Source organism: Orbicella faveolata, unplaced genomic scaffold, assembly GCF_042242905.1.
Source record: "Orbicella faveolata isolate gen_17 unplaced genomic scaffold, um_ofav_v1 contig_46, whole genome shotgun sequence".
Lineage (NCBI taxonomy): Eukaryota > Metazoa > Cnidaria > Anthozoa > Scleractinia > Merulinidae > Orbicella > Orbicella faveolata.
In genome coordinates, this window is record NW_028301576.1 from 10,229,369 (window position 1) to 10,244,556 (window position 15,188).

Below are 15,188 nucleotides of genomic sequence, written 5' to 3' on the forward strand. Positions count from 1 at the left end.
GTTTTCGTGCGATTTTATGCTATTCCATGCCATGCGAGGAACTAGACCAGACGAAATCACCCTGACTGGTCAATTCTGCAACTGCTAACGCACCTATTGCCAGAGACAACGCTGGGCTTAATGTTAGTGGGATAACATTTGCAGTGGTAGTCTGGGGTGCTGGAAAAGATGACAACAAAATATGCGTTAACGAATAGCAAAAACATACTCTACGCTGTATTCCCCGAATTATTTCATGTACAGACTGCAAATCCTAACATATATAACTTTAATTCTCCAGTAAGTTTCTCTCGACACGCATACTTACACAACAAGCAAGATGTTGAAGTTGCTTTCATGCAGGAACAATAACAAACAGAGGAACTCAAACAGGCAAAAGCACTAATTGAGGGGGACATGGGGATTTGCGGTCGATAATAACCTTAAGGCATTTACTTACAAATGATACTATTCATTGTACCTCGCGTAAAGCCATAAAATCATTTACAATAACGGAAATAAAAAGAACCATTACGCTGATATTATGTGTACTCACTTGTTGGAGCTGGAGTTGTTGTAGCTGACAAGAAAAACAAAAACTGTGAATACAGTATCTGTACTTAGCAGTGCATGTTTATAATCATACAAATATGTATGTAGATAATGAGACAATGTGTAATGAATAAACAAGGGACTTACCTGCAGTAGATGAAACGGCAATCATTGTAGCTAAGGTAAAGACGAAACGACAGCACAAATTACTAACGTTTTTGATACTAAATTTTTGCGTTACAAACGTTAAACGTAATAACGATTGCCAGAATGATCATAGCAATGGTTGTATTACAGTACTAGCTCTTTTATATCGTAATAGTCAGTCATTACAGATTATTTGCTCTTTTCTGTTAAGGTAAGGCTATGATAGGCAAAACACAACATGACATGCTATGCCTGTGCCATGCCTTGTCGTGCCGTGCTGCAGTTATGGCTCGGCATAAGATGCCTTTTCATGCGATTTTATGCTATTTCGCGCTTTCCATTTCATGCCATGCTATTATCCTATGCTTTGCTTTGCTATGCTATGAAATGCTATACTGTGCTATGCTTACTCATCTGGACGAAAGAGACATAAGTTCTTTTCCGAGTCCGAAAACCTCCCAGAAGTGAACCAATGAAATCTTCTGATTTAAAGCTTGGTATATATTGACTTTAATGATCCCCCGAAAATTTTTCCCTGAAACTTGATCGATTGTGGGTTACATGTTTTTAGAGCCTGTTCACATGGAAGCGGGGGACCCCGGGAAGGTGAAGTACCTCCCCTACCCGTGGTAAAGAAGTATTTGTCCCCGGGGACGCGGGGTGAGCTCTAAAATGCAATCGCACGGTCGTTAAGCATGCACATAAACAAAGAACTAACGTTTGTTTTCTTCGTTTGTTCCGATGAAGCTGCTTATCGCTTCAATGTCGCTGTTTCAGGCAAAACTTCAGTTTGATTCCGCTGATTATCCTGACTATCCGATTACACGCTTAAATTGTCCCCAGAACTGTCAATTTCATCACCGTTTTGGCGGTTTTGAAAGTGAAATTCTCGAAACAACTCGCCACACTCGTAGTGGATGACAGCCACGTTGTTCTGCCGTGTGTTTTGTCGGGCTTTGGCGTAGTGATTTGATCTCCCCGGTTAGGCGGGTTACCCCACTCCGCAGCTTTCACACGGAGATAACTCACCCCACCGAAGCGGGTTACCTGGACCGGCTGACCGGGTGACCCGCCTTGGGGGGGTACCCCATCTAACATATGAACGCGATCAAGAGAAAAAGAGATTGTATGGATACATTAGTTACCCCACCAAGGCGGGAGACTTCACCTGCCTGAGGCCCCCCACTTCCACGTGAACAGCCCTTGGTAACATGAGAAACTCTAGGTACACTGTAATGGCTTATTATGCTCTTGAAAACGAATCCATTTATTGACCAATAACGAAAGACTTAAGGACTTACTCTTTAATGCAGAGATAGTCTGACTCACTGACGGAGATGTACTCTTCAAGAGACTTGCAGACGAGGAACCATCTTCACTTGCCGATGTTGAAATTGCTGAGACACTTTTCGACAGAGACGGAGCTGAGGTTTGGGACTGTGACGCACTTGAGCTGACTGACACGTTTTCGCGAAGACTGGCACTGCTGCTGGAACTTGGCGACACACTGGCACTGCTGCTGGAACTTGGCGAAACACTGGCACTGCTGCTGGAACTTGGTGAAACAGTGACACTGCTGCTTAAACTTACGGACTCTGAAACATTCGCGCTTCTGCTGGAACTGTCTGACAAACTGGCACTGCTGCTGGAACTTGGCGAAACAGTGACACTGCTGCCTGAACTGACGGATTCTGAAACAATAGCACTTCTGCTGGAACTGTCAGACAAACTGGTACTACTGCTAGAACTTGGCGACACACTGGCACTGCTGCTGGAACTTGGTGAAACAGTGACACTGCTACTTAAACTTACGGACTCTGAAACACTCGCGCTTCTGCTGGAACTGTCTGACAAACTGGCACTGCTGCTGGAACTTGGCGAAACAGTGACACTGCTACTTAAACTTACGGACTCTGAAACACTCGCGCTTCTGCTGGAACTGTCTGACAAACTGGCACTGCTGCTGGAACTTGGCGAAACAGTGACACTGCTGCTTAAACTTACGGACTCTGAAACAATCGCGCTTCTGCTGGAACTGTCTGACAAACTGGCACTGCTGCTGGAACTTGGCGAAACAGTGACACTGCTGCTTAAACTTACGGACTCTGAAACAATCGCGCTTCTGCTGGAACTGTCTGACAAACTGGCACTGCTGCTGGAACTTGGCGAAACAGTGACACTGCTGCTTAAACTTACGGACTCTGAAACACTCGCGCTTCTGCTGGAACTGTCAGACAAACTGGCACTGCTGCTGGAACTTGGCGAAACAGTGACACTGCTGCTTAAACTTACGGACTCTGAAACACTCGCGCTTCTGCTGGAACTGTCAGACAAACTGGCACTGCTGCTGGAACTGTCTGACAAACTGGCACTGCTGCTGGAACTTGGCGAAACAGTGACACTGCTGCTTAAACTTACGGACTCTGAAACACTCGCGCTTCTGCTGGAACTGTCAGACAAACTGGCACTGCTGCTGGAACTTGGCGAAACAGTGACACTGCTGATCAAACTTACGGACTCTGAAACACTCGCGCTTCTGCTGGAACTGTCTGACAAACTGGCACTGCTGCTGGAACTTGGCGAAACAGTGACACTGCTGCTTAAACTTACGGACTCTGAAACACTCGCGCTTCTGCTGGAACTGTCAGACAAACTGGCACTGCTGCTGGAACTTGGCGAAACAGTGACACTGCTGCTTGAACTGACGGATTCTGAAACAATAGCACTTCTGCTGGAACTGTCAGACAAACTGGTACTACTGCTGGAACTTGGTGAAACAGTGACACTACTGCTGGAACTTGGCGACACACTGGCACTGCTGCTGGAACTTGGTGAAACAGTGACACTGCTGCTTGAACTGACGGATTCTGAAACAATAGCACTTCTGCTGGAACTGTCAGACAAACTGGTACTACTGCTGGAACTTGGCGACACACTGGCACTGCTGCTGGAACTTGGTGAAACAGTGACACTGCTGCTTGAACTGACGGATTCTGAAACAATAGCACTTCTGCTGGAACTGTCAGGCAAACTGGTACTACTGCTGGAACTTGGTGAAACAGTGACACTACTGCTGGAACTTGGCGACACACTGGCATTGCTGCTAGAACTTGACGGCACATTGGCACTGCTGCTGGAACTTGGTGAAACAGTGACACTGCTGCTTAAACTTACGGACTCTGAAACACTCGCGCTTCTGCTGGAACTGTCAGACAAACTGGCACTGCTGCTGGAACTTGGCGAAACAGTGACACTGCTGCTTAAACTTACGGACTCTGAAACAATCGCGCTTCTGCTGGAACTGTCTGACAAACTGGCACTGCTGCTGGAACTTGGCGAAACAGTGACACTGCTGATCAAACTTACGGACTCTGAAACACTCGCGCTTCTGCTGGAACTGTCTGACAAACTGGCACTGCTGCTGGAACTTGGCGAAACAGTGACACTGCTGCTTAAACTTACGGACTCTGAAACACTCGCGCTTCTGCTGGAACTGTCAGACAAACTGGCACTGCTGCTGGAACTTGGCGAAACAGTGACACTGCTGCTTGAACTGACGGATTCTGAAACAATAGCACTTCTGCTGGAACTGTCAGACAAACTGGTACTACTGCTGGAACTTGGTGAAACAGTGACACTACTGCTGGAACTTGGCGACACACTGGCACTGCTGCTGGAACTTGGTGAAACAGTGACACTGCTGCTTAAACTTACGGACTCTGAAACACTCGCGCTTCTGCTGGAACTGTCTGACAAACTGGCACTGCTGCTGGAACTTGGTGAAACAGTGACACTGCTGCTTGAACTGACGGATTCTGAAACAATAGCACTTCTGCTGGAACTGTCAGACAAACTGGTACTACTGCTGGAACTTGGCGACACACTGGCACTGCTGCTGGAACTTGGTGAAACAGTGACACTGCTGCTTGAACTGACGGATTCTGAAACAATAGCACTTCTGCTGGAACTGTCAGGCAAACTGGTACTACTGCTGGAACTTGGTGAAACAGTGACACTACTGCTGGAACTTGGCGACACACTGGCATTGCTGCTAGAACTTGACGGCACATTGGCACTGCTGCTGGAACTTGGTGAAACAGTGACACTGCTGCTTAAACTTACGGACTCTGAAACACTCGCGCTTCTGCTGGAACTGTCTGACAAACTGGCACTGCTGCTGGAACTTGGTGAAACAGTGACACTGCTGCTTGAACTGACGGATTCTGAAACAATAGCACTTCTGCTGGAACTGTCAGACAAACTGGTACTACTGCTGGAACTTGGCGACACACTGGCACTGCTGCTGGAACTTGGTGAAACAGTGACACTGCTGCTTAAACGTACGGACTCTGAAACACTCGCGCTTCTGCTGGAACTGTCTGACAAACTGGCACTGCTGCTGGAACTTGGCGAAACAGTGACACTGCTGCTTGAACTGACGGATTCTGAAACAATAGCACTTCTGCTGGAACTGTCAGACAAACTGGTATTACTGCTGGAACTTGGCGACACACTGGCACTGCTGCTGGAACTTGGTGAAACAGTGACACTGCTGCTTAAACGTACGGACTCTGAAACACTCGCGCTTCTGCTGGAACTGTCTGACAAACTGGCACTGCTACTGGAACTTGGCGAAACAGTGACACTGCTGCTTGAACTGACGGATTCTGAAACAATAGCACTTCTGCTGGAACTGTCAGACAAACTGACACTACTGCTTGAATCGGTTGCAGACGGCGACATGCTTTGGGTAAAATTTGCCATGATATTTTCTGATGCTGGAAAAGATGAGAACAAAAACTGAGTTCGTAATTTAGTGAATAAATTGGAGGATTCTGCAGTACTTCATTTACATTACCCATAGGCCGCCAACTCTCATAGCGTTTTTCACATTTCAGCTTGGTAGGAAACTTTGGCTGTGAGCTAATCTCTTTCAATACGCATACTTACACAACATATAAGATGTCGAAGATGTGGTGCTGCAGGGACAATAACATACAGAGGAACTCAAAGAGGCAGAGGCACTAGTTGTATTGGTTGCAGTGGTCGTTAAGATGTCGGAGAATTGAGAACTCTGGTCAGAAGTGCTGGATGTACTGATTGCACCACTCGTTGAATGATATGGTAAGGATGCATTTTGTAATGCAGCGGTTGCAGTGGTCGTTAAGATGTAGATGGATGAAGAACTCTGGTCAGAAGTGCTGGATGTAATGATTGCACTACTCGTTGAATGATATAGCCACGAGGTACTTTGTGATCTCGTTGAAGTAGGATTGCAAGGACAGATACACATAGGAGTGGCGTCAATCATACTGGAAGAAGCTGAAAACATCACAGAACGTAATTCAACACTAAATGTGATGGACATTAATGTTCTGTAGCCGCCCTAAAAAGCCTTGATCGATGCGAATCAGGCCACGCGAAAACAAAAATGCTAATACCCATATAAAGTACCTTTGATATTTGACACGGACTGTCACTAATTACATTAATTCAAAATAACTATCCCAATACCAGCCTCCCATCAATTCAATCACTTCTATTTCCTAAATTATTGTCGAGCATATAAAAACAAGCAGCGGCTTTTCCTGGTCACCTTCCTGTTTCGCCCTTCGAATGAGAATCCACTGACTTATACAAAGAAAGTTATTGACTCACTCATTAACGAGAAAGCATTCTGAGTCACGAACGACCGCGACATAGATGAGAACAAGACTATTGTTATGTGATGTGATGGTTATTAATGTTCTGGAGCCGCCTTAAAAAGCCCTGATTAATGTATATCAGGCCACGCGAATAAAATGCCGAATTATGTTTATGAAGATGACTGCGAAATCGAAGTTTTCGTTCGGTCGTCTTAAAATAGCGGCAAATGGTCAAAATTCCCTTTGTACTTTTTGGTATAGTGTGCTTAATTTTCACGGGCCAAACTAACCATTTAGATATGATATACCCATAGCAAAGCTCTTTCTTTTGAACCTCTTATTTGTTGAGAGACTCGTATACTAGAAGAGTTATGACCTTCTAAAATCAGTTGAAATTTGGCATGTAAATTAAATTGCGCTAGTTGTATTTTTCAAATGGCCAAAGGGCAAACAACAAGTGTTTACTACTTCAAGATGATTTTAAGCTCAGAGAAATGATCAAGCCGTAAATTACAAACTGTGTGACCATGAAATCCAGGCAAGTTCTGTACTAGCCTGGCAATTCAGAAGTGGTTAGTTACGTCGACCTAAAAATAAAATCGGAGTTTCACAGGTTACCTTTACTGGCCAGTATTTTAATGAAATAGCATAAGTCTGCGAGCAATTACCCTAACGAGCAAAGGGAAACTTGATAAAGAAATCTACTTACTATCCTGGTCAGTTCTAACAACAATGGGAGGATCACTGACGGGTCCATCTCCTTTGACAGTAGATGCAAACACTGTGATATTGTAGTTGACGTACTCCTTTAGATTGATCAATTCCTTTTGACGATCATCAGGACCAGCTAGAACATTCCCATTGTCATTCTCTGTTTGTGACTTGTAAGTAATGGTGTAACCCGTGATAACACCATTCTGTTGATCGGCTGGAACTTTATCCCACATGACTAAGATGCTGGTGGAGCTGCTGTTCTGTCCTCTCACATTTTGTGGAGCACCATCGGGTTCTGATACAGAAATCGAAGTTATGAAATAGCATAAGTCTGCAAGCAACTACCCTAGCGATCAAAAGGAAACTTGATAAGGAAATCTACTTACTATCCTGGTCAGTTTTAACGACAATGGGAGGATCACTGGCGGGTCCATCTCCTTTGACAGTAGATGCAAACACTGTGATATTATAGTTGACGTACTCCTTTAGATTTGTCAATTCTGTCTGACGAACAGAGTCATTGACTTGAACATTCCCATTGTCATGCTCTGTTTGTGACTCGTAAGTAATGGTGTAACCCGTGATGACACCATTCTGTTGATCAGCTGGAACTTCATCCCACATGACTAAGATGCTGGTGGAGCTGCTGTTCTGTCCTCTCACATTTTGTGGAACACCATCAGGTTCTGATATGGAAGGTGAAACCACCGGGTTATCTTTCAAGGAATTATGCGAGTGGAGTATACGATCCTATTAATGAATTTCGAATGCGCTTAGAAAATCACAACCTAGTGACTTTCTAAAGCTAGCTGTCCTTGCCAAGTGACACTTACTTTGTGGGAAATACTGAATAGTGGTCAATTACAAGTTTTAGGGCTGGAGAAATAAAATAAATAAACAAACAACAAATTATCACTAACTTGGACACTGATGAACCCTGTTTTTAGTCGGTTTGTCTTAAATTGTGTGAACCTCGGCTTCTAAAACTTTGAATTTACCGTGATTGTTTATGAAAAACTTTATTCACGTGAACAGTATCAAATTATTGTGAAGGTGAATTAACCAACATCACACGAGCGTGGAACAAAGAAAGCATTCTGAGTCCCCGACAGGAATCGACCCCATGACCTCCCGAACACCGGGCGGGGACTCTATCCACTGAGCTACGAGAACTCATGAAGCGCAAGGTCATTGAACTGAGTTGATACATGACAGGTATCCTGCATACTGCTAGGATCAACGCTATCGAAGTCATCGTGAGTAGTGATAAGTTAATAAAGATGGTGAATTTTAAGCTCGGTAATGAAATGTGAAGGTGAATTAATCATCATGACACGTTTATCTGTAATGGTGTTGGCTGAAAGACTCGTGTTAACTTTGTCATCCGTCATTGGTCGGTTCTGGGTTTCTATCCGTCAATGCCAAGACTATCAATACTTTGACGACACGACTGTGACTAGTTTGTGACACACCGGACAGATTATGTGACGAAAACACATACCTTGAACGTGTTTCTCAAATGCATCGGATGACAATAACTGGCATTTACCTTTTTCTCAGCTCGTGAGCGAGTGGAATTCAACAGATACTGCAGTCTGATTGGTTCCTGGAGCGGGGCAGGCATGTTTTGCAGGTTGCAGGTCGCAGGTTGCAGATTGCAGGTTGAATTATCGACTTTTAAGTCCACGCGAGTCTACTTAGCACTTCGGTTAGCCTTTATACTGGGGATTTATTCAACTTCAACTCAAATGTACAAGTCGTTTTAACCTGCAACCTGCAACCTGGAAAATATACCTGCCGCCTGGAGCGGGCGTTGCCTAGTTCCCTACGGCTTTTTCCGAGGCCTTTACGGTGAATCGATTTCGATGACGTATCCCAGACGATTGGCCCGGAGTACCTTGGACAATAACAGACTGCGTATGCGTTTGGGTCAGTCCCAGAATGCTTTTGTTGATTTTGGCTAAGCTTTAGAGATTTTAATTCCTGTTCTTTCGTAAATTTTTGTGTACAGCAGGAAACTGAAGGGGCTCATTTACTCGATCGACTTTGCTATCCTGACAACTTCAATCACTCTCACCAAATAACTCTGTCGGAGAAGATGCTGATTATTGTAACTCGTAGGATTGGAAAACTGTATCTTTAGCAAGTTTGCTGAAGTTTGTCAGAAGAGCAACTTCCTTGGAACTTACGGTTAGAACTATTATTATGCTTGTCACTCAAAATCTTTAATTTGACATGCACCTCAACTGGAAGCCTACGCGACAAATTTTATCAAGTTTCGAAAGCTAACAGGTTGTGACCTACAATTTCTGTCCAACTACGGAATGTTTTAATAGTTCCGACTTTTTTGAATATTTCGCTCCTGTACGAATTTGACTTTAGACATCTGTGGAATTTATATGTTTCACAGAGTTCAGATCTAATAGCGCTTGTCCTGATTAAATATTAATTGTGTCGCTGCTTTGTGATCTGAGTGCAAAGTCAAAGGCCGGCGCGGAACGATCTGACTTGTTGTTGTTGTTGTTGTTTTTATCTCCATATATGAAAGAGAATTCTAGAAAAGGTTGCTGTAGTTCTCATTTAGTAAATAAGCCTGTGGTTAAGTGGTTCTTGCAAAAATGTACGTATAGAAATTACCGTACATGTAAAGTTAAGTTTAATTTCGCAAGCTAATTAACTTTCACAAAACTTGTTGGGCACAAGACACCAGTACGAGCGAATTCTTGTTTATTGCATTGCGGTCAAACTATAGTTAAATAACTAAATTAGAAAGCTACTCTCAGGTTTTTGTCTAGGCCGCACTTTTCCCCCCGGACAACGTGACCCGAAACGATTGACCGCGGCGAAATATTGAGGCCTAGGAACTAGGCAAGAGAGGGCGAAATTTTCTCATCCGGACCCCCAAGCGGGCGGAATCTGTAGTGTTGATCTATTTTCGTGAGCGATGTAGCGGTAATCGTTAATCTTTCGCCCTTTTTGCACTTCCATAGACAATTAATCAACGCAAGTTTAACTCTATTCACCTTTAAGTGATAGGGAGAGTCACTGTAAGGAAATTCATTTGAGTGTTTTGAAGTTGTGAGAGTTTGTTTGCCTGTTTGGAGCTCGGCGTTGTAATGGCGCGTAATCCTGTGAGTCTCTCTCTGTACAATTTTAAGGAAAAAAAAATGAGTTAATTTCAGTCGAGTTTACCTCTCTGACGGTTGAATTGCTGTCTCTCAGACAATTTCTGTGGAATACACTTAACGAATTTTCTCGCTATCTGCTACTCAATTTACGGTAGAAAAGTCATATCTTTTAGTGATTCGCAACGACCGACAGAAATTTTTGTAGTACAACTTCAAACTTTGCACGAAATTTCACACCGGAAAAATAATTTCGGAGAACTTAACTGGTGAACTAAACGCAACTGGCATAAAGTAGTTCGAAATAAATCTGTTTTTTAATACATTTTAAAGTTGTTTGTCTAGTATCTGAGTTACTCGCTCGTTCGCTCGTTAGATTTTTTGCGAAGCAATCAAATCAATCAATCAATCAATCAATCAATCAATCAATCAATCAATCAATCAATCAATCAATCAATCAATCAATCAACTTTATTATAGTGTCTAAAAACTTCTAATCAGCCCTGAGGTTGATTTATCAGGGACACTCCCAGACGGCGCGTAAGCCGATTCAATGACAAAGTTCCGTAAACAAACCAACTTGTGAGGCAATTTACCGCAGGCTGACTTATCGGGACACTCCCAGACGGCGCGTAAGCCGATTCAATGACAAATTTGCGTAAACAAACCAACTTGTGAGGCAATTTACCGCAGGAAAAAAAAATAAACGTGTTATTGGCCAGCTTAAGGTCGGTTCGTATAGTGAAAAACTGTGACCTCGGGCTTTGTGGAAGCGGTGTGGCCTAATGGTTAGGACGCTGGATTTGTAATCCAGAGGTCCCAGGTTCAAATCCTCCTCCCTTCCACAGCTGGATTTGTGTCTGGAGGTCCCAGAATCAACTCCTCCACGCTTTGTAAATAGCCAACTGGCCAACCTCCAGCCAGTTGGTATTTTTAACGAGTTTCTGTTTAATTTACAATATTTGTTTGCTTATTTCAGTGTCCACAATTAGTACAGCAGTGCTAAACCACTTGGACACTTAAATAGAGTGATTTATTTATTTATTTTATTTATTATTTATTGAAAATGCTGCCCTCTGTCTATTGTTTAAAAAGAATACTATACTGGTTTGGAATCGGCTTAGAATCATTGTCGGCATGCTGGGTCGTAGAGGTGTGCCAAGCCTCCAAAGAAAAATTTCCTTGTCCCAAATTCTCCCAAATTCAGACCATCTATTGAACATCAACCAAACGTGATTACAATCGGCACAGGGTATTTTATAAATTGGTGTTATGTAGGCGAAACCGGCCGGTGTTTTGAAACTCCTAAGAAAGAACATATCAGGAATGTCAAAACATGCGCTAATGAATCAAACATTGCGAAACATGCATGGTCATTCGACCATCGCATAGATTATGACCAAGCATGCTGACAATAATTCTAAGCCGATTCCAAACCAGTATAGTATTCTTTTTACACAATAGTCACCTAATTTACTTTCGCTTTTGTTCTTCTCCTTATTTTTATCTCACCTTTTCTTGCATATATTTTATCATTTTGCATTCCATTTTTTATCCGTCAAGGCTGTAGATCGACAGCCGAAAGCTCATGTTCGTTTTTGAAAATTTTTAGCCAGCGAACGTTTTTATTGTAATTTTGATTATGACTCATCCTGGCTGCGCTTCTTTAATTTTTAAATCTTGTCATATTTTGTGACCGTCACTTCTAAAGATGTATGTTGTAGCATACGAAACGTCTTGTTAATATACCATGCGTAACCTATTTGTTATGTTTGTTACCGCTGTTTGTTTTCCCGTTCTCCTGAAATTGAAATGGCCGAAAACAAGAATTTTTATGACGTTGTGGTTAATTGACACTCGTCAAAGCAAAGTATCCGCTGACCAGTGTCGCATGACCATATCGCGGGCTATATTCAGGGCCGGGTTGTTGGGAAGCCGAAAAACGCTAACCCAGGATTGAAATTTAACTGAAGTACGAATTATGTTCTGTGTAGTTTGAGATTATTCAAACTCGACACAGAAGACAAAGACTATAGATAGAAAACCTCACCACAACGTTACAAAACTCAATTCAAATTCGCTTGTGTTCTTTCCCCCTCTAAAGTAAAATTCTTAAGATATAATCAATTGCAACTGGTAACATTTTAAACAACTGCATTATTTATATTCATGCACAGCACCTTCTTCATCTGTGGTAGCATTCACTACAGAGCTCCCATCACTAGTGCCAACCATGTTTCTTGCAAACACGTTAAAGTAGTATGTTGTCCGAGGTAAGAGGTTCCCAAAAGAAGCACTTGTATTGGACACCACACAGGAACTATCTGACAGAGATCCTTGACAGACAGCATCTACAAACACTTCATTATCTTGACTTCTCTTCACTGTGTAGTTTTGAATTGCACTGTTTCCATCAAAACCAGCAATCCAGGAAATAACCACTATTCGAGAGCTCTTTGAGTCAACTGACACATTCAGCGGTGGGTGTGGTTTCACTGTAGAGTTAATTTATAGACACTCTTTTCAAGAACAACCCATGTACGATAAAAAGTGTTTTATCATTAATTGCATCTATAACAAAATTCTTTATTGTGATTGGTTCCCCACGCACTTATTCACCACGTAATCTGCACCGATCACGAGGGTGTCCAATCACAGGTTTCCCATAACAATTCTTTTTAATAGGCCATTTCCGAGTTACCTTGTGCCTCTGTTTCAAAACGAGTCTCGTGGAAAAACCCTTCTCATGAAAATAAGTTTAAAGGTCGGTGCCTACTAGATACAAAGGTTTTTGCGCCAGGTTAGGACCACGCGGAAAAAGTAGATCTTTGCAAGGGCTATTGGAATCCACAAGGAAAAATTGGGGTAGCCGCGCATTTTTCGACATAATTAGCCTTGAATGTAAGCAAAAATGCTGACATCAGCATTTTTCTGAAAAAGGATGGAAAGGATGTTTTAATTCTTCACAGATTTCCTTAGAATTTGACTTTTCATATAGAAAAGCAAACACACTTATAAAGATCTTAAAATACGTGGTAAATGGTAACATAAAAACCGTCTTTGGTATGTTTTTAATAATAAAATCGTTGCAAAAGCGCTTTTAGCGTCTCTGACATGCAGTCTAAATATCTTTTGCTCACAACCAGAAACTAATCACTTGTTGAATAGGCTTTTCATTTCTGTTTTGCATTTTTTAAAGTTATTAATCTTTTTTGAAAAGTTTTACCGTGCCCGCTACACTTTTTTCTGTCATCTCCCCAGTAAGTAAAACATCTGCGTATCTTGCACTTGTTTTGCGCGCGCAGTATGCCATCCGCAGGTACATGTTTACAGTTGGATTTCAGTATAATTTTCGACTAGTAACAGCCAGTTTTTCAGCTGGAAGACGTTAACAGTTAGGTGTTAGCGATATGCTGCTATTTTGGTGTTCCTGGTTTAAGTACAGGTTCATTAAACTTGATTTGGTCACGGTAGGGAAATTTTGCTTTCGTTTTAGTCGCGTACTTGGTAGCGTAGTTGATTGCGTCAATGTCAACCCAGCCGGCGCGTGGCGCTTCAACCATGCCTTGCGTGATGCGCAGAACGTGTGGGCGCTAACAAAAGTAGGAACCGTCCTTAAGTTGCATGAAAATGAATCTGTAGACGTAACTCATTGTCATATGAATGATTTCGCACGAAGACTCGTTTTGACACAGAGGCTAAAGGCAACGCGGAAACGGCCCATTGGATACCTGTAATGGGATACCCATGCGATTTGCACGTCAATCACGCGCGCTTTAATGGTTACTTTAATGCACATTGAAACACGTACGATCTACAGTAATCAGTTTCATAAATGACTTACTTCTGTGTGGACTCTTAGCTGATAGTTTTTGAAAATTTTAATCCGTAGTCACACACACCTTGAATGATAATTGATGCTGCATCTGATGAGTTACCAACATCATTGACAACAAGACAGGTGTAATTCCCAGCGTCTTGTGGTGTAGTTGCATTTATTTCCAATTGTACTTGGCTTTGATTGTAATGTGGAATAGTTACTCTTGAGTCATTAATCTCCACACTATCATTTCTTGCTATTACTGTTCCATTTTTGTTCCACTGCACCTCAGACACTGGTGGCAAAGCATTGTACTGGCATGTCAGAAGCAATAATCTTCCTTCTATCACAAACTGTTCTTGACCACCAATAATCGTCATTTCTGGCGCAACTGCAACTGTGAAATTGTTTCAGTTAGTTGTGAAATTGTCTCAGTTAATAGAAAAAAAAAATAAAGTGGAATGAAGTAAAACATAAAATGAATTAAAACGGGCAGTCATCCACTTTTCTCAGATCAAACTGGATTTGGGAAGTATTGGTATTATATCTATCAACCGAATTTAAAATAGCTTTTTTTGTTTCAGTAGTACGTTGTTTCAGTTTGGGAGGTTCAGCTAAACCATATAAGCCACCCTTAGAGGTTCAACTAAACCATAGAAGCCACCCTTACATGTAGCCCGAGGTTTCAAGGCCTGCCTTGGCAGGGGCAACTGGGTTACTGGGGCAGATATTAAATACACTCGCTGAAATTGTTAAAACCTTAGCAATTATTAGGGTAGAAAGAACTACTCTAAGGACGGTGCCTACTTTTGTTAGTCGTTTATCATTCTATGTGAAACTTGACCAATTAAACGCCAACAAATAGCCAAAATGAACGACCGAGTACCTAAGGAAAGAGTGGGCACTCGTAGGTTAAATTACGTTTTTCTCAAAATCTACCCGTATGACCCTACCTCAAACTTCCAGGAATAAGAAATTGGCTCTGATTTAACATTTATGCAAAGTAAAATAAAAATCTGTGAGACAGATTTTTTGCAGACTAAGGAAATGAGAAATCAGAAATAGCTTAAAATCTACCTCAGATTTTTTTCTAAATTTTGGCTCCAAACGTGATTCACACCTACAAATCAACTGTGAAAATTTTCTCGTGATTTGTACAGTACGTTTTCGAGCAATCCTCGATCTAAGACTGGCTTTCACAACCTT

The 15,188-nt window shown here is 42.3% G+C and overlaps 1 protein-coding gene across 1 annotated transcript in view; it reads right to left on the minus strand.

Moving 5' to 3' along the window:
* LOC110050515 (uncharacterized) overlaps positions 1-15,188 on the minus strand; it is a 59,866-nt gene that overhangs the window by 32,237 nt on the left and 12,441 nt on the right. Inside the window, exons 13-21 of the mRNA XM_089276669.1 lie at positions 14,065-14,379; positions 12,343-12,657; positions 7,424-7,723; positions 7,033-7,332; positions 5,629-6,000; positions 1,980-5,456; positions 679-708; positions 536-559; positions 94-159 (exon numbers count right to left, since the gene is read on the minus strand). Of these exons, the coding sequence (XP_089132795.1) occupies positions 94-159; positions 536-559; positions 679-708; positions 1,980-5,456; positions 5,629-6,000; positions 7,033-7,332; positions 7,424-7,723; positions 12,343-12,657; positions 14,065-14,379 (5,199 nt within the window). The remainder of the gene's footprint in view (positions 1-93; positions 160-535; positions 560-678; positions 709-1,979; positions 5,457-5,628; positions 6,001-7,032; positions 7,333-7,423; positions 7,724-12,342; positions 12,658-14,064; positions 14,380-15,188) is intronic.